Source organism: Spinacia oleracea, chromosome 5, assembly GCF_020520425.1.
Source record: "Spinacia oleracea cultivar Varoflay chromosome 5, BTI_SOV_V1, whole genome shotgun sequence".
Taxonomy (NCBI): domain Eukaryota; kingdom Viridiplantae; phylum Streptophyta; class Magnoliopsida; order Caryophyllales; family Amaranthaceae; genus Spinacia; species Spinacia oleracea.
The window spans coordinates 4,523,881-4,529,976 of record NC_079491.1 but is presented as its reverse complement, the minus strand read 5'-3'; the positions used below and the strand labels follow the sequence as shown (position 1 = coordinate 4,529,976).

At 35.8% G+C, this 6,096-nt stretch overlaps 1 protein-coding gene across 2 annotated transcripts; it reads right to left on the bottom strand.

Moving 5' to 3' along the window:
- Nucleotides 1-242: 242 nt before the first annotated feature.
- Nucleotides 243-5,535, bottom strand: LOC110782632 (uncharacterized). 2 transcript variants are annotated; one of them, XM_021986814.2, is made up of 9 exons: nt 5,369-5,535; nt 4,916-4,994; nt 3,602-3,681; nt 2,725-2,827; nt 2,473-2,629; nt 2,036-2,164; nt 1,816-1,902; nt 1,123-1,167; nt 243-804 (listed from the first exon to the last, which is right to left on the bottom strand). In XM_021986814.2, exons 1-9 carry the CDS (start codon nt 5,475-5,477, stop codon nt 667-669), a joined length of 927 nt encoding a protein of 308 aa, XP_021842506.2. In that variant the 5' UTR covers nt 5,478-5,535; the 3' UTR covers nt 243-666. The 2 variants fall into 2 exon arrangements, with proteins under 2 accessions (XP_021842506.2, XP_021842497.2); XM_021986805.2 differs by having other exon boundaries at nt 4,916-4,997; nt 5,369-5,534.
- Nucleotides 5,536-6,096: the final 561 nt, after the last annotated feature.

Genomic DNA, 6,096 nt, shown 5'->3' with positions numbered 1-6,096 from the left:
AGATCATTGATATTTAATCACCAACTATAAATAAAATCTCCTTTTATCCCTAAATAACAAGTCATGTCCCAAAATATGTACTAAACTTAACGAAGAGGGTTCAAACTCAAGTGATTATCCAAAGTACTACGTACTTGTGATCAATTTCTTTTAAACTTTAATTGGCTGGAAAAATGAGAGTAGAAAATAAGATATCAAGCTGTCCTGTAACTCCTGTAATCAGAAAAGAAAATAACAACAGATTAACCTAACTTGTTGAGATAAAGTTTGCAACAGTACATCTACATCAAGTGTGGCTTGAAGTTTCAGAATATAAGGGGAAATGTAATTTGTACTTCATAATTCTACTATTAAAAAAATTGTAATATGATTTTTTCGTGTTCTCTATGACAGTTAATACCAAAATACTCTGTAATATCTTCATTCCCTCCTTAATACAGAGTATAAGCATAAATCATCACAGAGTAAACAATTCCAGACCAATTCCTAGTATTGCTTAGCGTTCACCATTGCAGTGAAATTGGAGAAGAAGATGTTCATTTCTTAGCTCCTTGTTTCGTTGTCAGCATACTATATTACTATTCATTTCCAATAGTGTCATTTCCTTTCACGAACAGCATATCAGATATTATTGCATGGTGCGTTGCTTCTGTAAATGATACACATCTAAACAGCTTTTTCAGCTGTTCTTTCAAAGCAAACCAAGAACTCTGTATTACCCTCAGCACCTTTTAAAGGGGACTCTATCCATCCTTTGCTTTGGAACCCAAAACTTTGCACCCCATTCATGATTCTCTCTAAAACCTGCAGCATGAAGCCCATTCAACCAAGAAATCAGTTACAGACTTTGCAGATCAACAAAAAAAGGCTAGATATCTTCTGAATAACAGCAAAGAAAGCAAATTATACAAAGGACATACTCAAAACCATTCAAAAACTACTAAAAGTATCCGATTGTATAAAGTAAGGCTGTTCTACAATTCGTAGCCTTTCCAAGCAGTATCCGTTTCCAACAAATCAATGACATATAAAAGTTATATCTTGAAATTCATGTATTTTCTTAAAGCTTTGGGAGGGAGAGGCGAAAAAGTTCATAACCCTTTTTCAAGAATCAAAAGTTACCTCTTTATGGACCTCTGGATCTCTGACAATTCCACCACTTCCCACCTGCAACAAGAAACCAAATGAATAAGTTAACTCACCTCTTCCGCAACATTTCCAATCAACTGAGACAAATATTACCACCCAAAACAAACTCAAAACTCAAACTCTTTATCTTTCTCTTTCACACACTCGCACATGATCCATGGCTGCTTGACTGTTGAACTTGGGAAACCAAATTTAGCTAAAGTGATAATGCTACTTCATAATTTGGTTCGAGACGGGGGAGGAGGGGTGGGGTTGTTATTTTGGATATATACCATTCTTCTGTATTAAACACAATCAAGCATGGGTGGCTGAGTTGGTTTTTCCTTGCTTTCATAAACACCTAACTAAAAAATGCAAGTCCCAGGTTCGATTTCCATCAACAGCGATTTTATTTGGTCATTTTTACTTCTTTTGCTTTTCTTTTTATCTCTACTTACTTTTTCCCCCATTATTTCAAAAAGTTTATAGTGTACGGCCACCCTATGCGTGAAATTGTTTTTTCCAATTTGGATCACGGATCATGTGAGCTCAGGTTTCTATAAGTAATAAAACAAATAATGCGTGAAATTGTTTTTTCCAAACAAATCTAGTGACCTACTAACTTTGCTACCAAATGGCAAACAAGATGAAGATTAAGAATTAACAGACAGCAAAAGAAGGTGTTACCTGGGATCTCCTTGCTTCAAACTGAGGTTTCACAAGGGTAATTAAAGTGGACTGCTCCTTCATTGCCTTAACTACAGCAGGCATCACCTATAACAATATAAGGACAACACTAAAGATATCACTATGCCAGAATACGAGTTCATTAAAAGATAAAACAGCTTCAATGATCAAAAGTGAACTGTTAAAAACATTTGAACAAGTAAATTTTGCTTCAACTTACTGTGATTATGGAAATAAATGAGAGGTCTAAAGTCACCAAATCAACTTGTTTCGGAAGCCCGGTAAGATATCTTAAGTTTGTCCGCTCAATAACACTGACTCGTTCGTCAAGACGAATTTTATCTGCCACCTGATGGATATCGCGATATGTTAATTCATCAAGCCAATAAACTTGTGAATAATCTGATTATAGGTGACACAAGGATCCTCCCAGTAATATTATTCTTTTAACAAATCCCAAATTTCTTTAAAAATTACGGAACAAATGTCAAAGTCAACTTAAGTGTATTCCTTTTTTCCCAGTGGCAAGCAATCAAGTGCATTGGAATCATGACAATCTAATCCCAGTCCCATTTGTACAGCCCTTAAGTCTTATACTTCAAAGGGGTGTGTTTAAATTTCAAGATTTATGTAGGCTCAAGAGTTTTATATAGATACCTGCCCGTAGCCTACATCAACTCCATATACATAAGCAGCACCATGTTGGAGCAGGCAATCAGTAAAACCTCCAGTTGACAATCCAGAGTCGAGAGCAACTTTCCCTGTAACATCGATTTCTAGCTGCTCAATAGCTGCCTCCAACTTGTATCCTGCTCTGAAACAGATATCAGCATACAAGGAGTTTCACATCACAATGTGCATGAATTTCGCAAGATCATATGCAATAGGGTTTTATCTCAGAGTAATCACCTACATACATATTTAGGAATTTCTGCATTAATCTCCACAACAGCTTCATTTGGGACAGGTGTCCCAGCTTTATTCACCACTTTACCATTCACAAACACTTTCCCTGCAATAGGAGAGGAAACAAAGAAATCCATTTTCATGCTTCAGCAAATTTTCAAACTTTGATGCTTTCAATAGATAATAAAGTTTGTTTTATGTGGAGTATATCAGTTGCATGCACTCTGTTGTATTAGATTCACATTCAGAACCATGACTCTGCACAACTCAATAACCAATAAGCCGTTGGTGCTAGTGTGCTTCACAATAGTTTAGCAACCACAAACACATTTTGAAAGAACTTTTTTATAAGGTCATTTTGACTATATATTATGTTCTGCAGTAAAATACTCAGAAATTAACAACTTTCAAAAGTTATTCTGTCAGTAAAATACTTTGAGAGGTGTTATATCTTCTAATACACTTCGTATTTGACTGACCCGACTAATACGATGACAAACAGAAAATCTACAGTTCCGAACTCCACTGATAATGCATGTCGAATAAGCAAGTGACATAACTCGATACATTCTCAAATTCTGAGACTGGTTACCATAAAGTGGAGGGACAGAAAACTGCAACGAATGGCTGAATAAACTTGCAATTTTCGAGACAAAAACTAATCACCATGGCCCAACAGGAATCTTTTAGATATTCTGAAGAGAGAAACTTCAGGGACGGACCAAACAGAATGAAGTTTTGAACACAGGACTTTCACGTGAACATCAGGTACTTGAATAGTTGAATGTTGCATTTGTATTGTCCCCACTAAGATTCGTAAATCGTAACACAGTGTATCTAAAATGATAGAGTCCTTACTGGGGCACTTCTTAGTTCTTACCTTGTATTATCCATGACTGTATGAAAGTTCGGCTATATTGCTGATACCTCTCCAGGCACACCTCGTCCAGTCTCTTTTTCCTATGAGTGTCAATATCAAAACACTATGAGAGTCAACAAGACAAAAGAGACCCAAAAGACCAGGGTAATTATCGCTGCTAAATTAAAGAATGGAGCTGACATTCTATCTTACTCTAGGTGATCTTTGAACAAGCAGTCAAGCACCAATGTCAATTAACAAGAAAATTAAGAAAAGGTTATTAAAAAACATACTGAAGGCAAAAGTCACCAATTTAACAGAACTTGAAAAGAAGATTAAGCAGTCTAGAAGAGTGGAAGATACGAATGTAAAATCCATGGTTCATAGGAAACTGATGATTCCTAACAGCCTTATAAGCAACCACCAGATGGATAGAATCAAAAGTTTATTCCCCTACTGTCTTGTGGACTACTCCCTCCGTCCCTAAAAGATTGCTCCATAGTCAAAAATCACTTAATTAAGAATTGGGTGTAAAATATGTACATGGGTTGGTAGTGTGGGCCCATGAGGAGAGAGATAGAGAGAAAACAAGAGGGAAATTTTACCATTTAAGGTATGGGGCAAACAAACAAGGACATCCATTTATAGTATAAGGGGCAATCTTTTAGGGAGTATCATTTTTTCACCTACAAAGCTGGATTTTAGAACCTGAACTACTTGTGCAGATCACTGTTACCTGATTCGCTAGTATGAGATTGGGTACGGGTTCGCAATTCACTACCTAGTTTGCTAAATTAGTCCAAAATTGTACCACTTTCATGTTATAATTCACCTTTTCGGTTCGTGGGGTGATTAAAGAATTAGGTAACACTGGTGCAGATCAGTAGATCACCATATCTGTACAAATACTACTAGAGGTACACAATTCAAACAGCGATGTACTCTAACTACGAATCCAGAAACCATTCCCCTTTCACAGCAACACGTCGGTGAAATGAAATCCAACCATTTACGTTCTCCGTGTTCTCTACTAATAAATACTCATATAAACTGCAAAACATTAACAAATAAATAGCACATCTACTGAGACATTGAAACAAAAAATCGAAAATCAGAACTAGTTCAAGTCACTAGTAGTATCCATGCTTCGCAATATCCCCAGTAACATTTTCATTGTGCTCAGGCAATTCTTTCCAGATTCGATTTAAGACAACAAATCCATATCATTGAGATAAATTAACAAGAGGAAGAATTGAAAACCCCAATTAAAATATTGACACAATAGCAATTTCTCCTGTATTTCTGTTTCAAATCTTTAAGCACCCGAAAACTTACTTCTTTGAAGGATAGAACTTGGCTGACTTTGCAGAAAAATTTCTGATGGAGAAATGCTGATTACCTCTGAACCACCTCACTGCTGCCAATTCACATCACCCAGAAAAAGTCAGGAAGACAAAAGGTTAACTTTAACTCCATGATTAACACCAAAAATAACAATTACTTCTACTAACTCTACGATTATAGGTTAATAATCTGACAATATTACAGCAGAAATTACCAAATTGACTGACAAGTTAATTTGGACTAAACAAAAAAGGGCCACAAAAAAATGATTATACAATGATGATGCAATTCATAACAAAATTATCCCAATTAGAAAAACCCAGATGATTATGACTAAAAAGAACCAATTTGTAAAAAACCCATAATTATTTTGGACAGAAAATGAAATTCCAGATAGAATTAAGCACGAAACCAGTTGGAAAAAAAAAGGAAGAAAATGATTACCCGAAGAAGACGAGGCGGTGTGGTTATCGAAGAAGAAAAGAGCAGAACGATGAGCAGTTCGACAAGAAGAGTAGTTTGTGAATGGAAGCCTTATACTCTGAAACACCATTTTCGCTTCTCTCTTTCTTTCTCCTTCTCTGGGTTTTAGCTGAAACGATACCAAGTTCCAAGGGTCTTCAACGATTATGTTATCGGGCATGATCCGACCCGAAAGTGAACCACTCAAGTCACACGGGTCAGTATAACTGACCCACTTAAATAGGGCCAAATGACAAGGGCGATATGGGGATCCCCACCCAAAGTTACCTATTGTGGCCTTGTGGGATATATTTTTGGTAACCTTATTATATATCGGAGTTTCACACGGACCAACCATAATATATTACCCGTTGTTTAGCGAAGTTTTGAGATTTACACTTAATATAACCAATTGAGAATGAAGCTAACATTTCAAACCTAACTTATTGAGTTTTTATTTTACTTTTGAAGACCTAATTTTAACTTTGGGCATGAATGCATGATGAATTAATGAGTATTCCTTCCGATAAGGGAAAGAGAGTTTTAGTGGTAAAAAACGAGAGGGCCGAGAGTTTAGCTCAAGGATAGACGTATTATTTAAAATCTTTTGAAGCGTCGAAATAATTGGTCTATACTACATATTAAGCAAAATGATTTTATATTTTGAGTTAATTATTAAAATATTAAACAATAGAACACAAGAATATGAT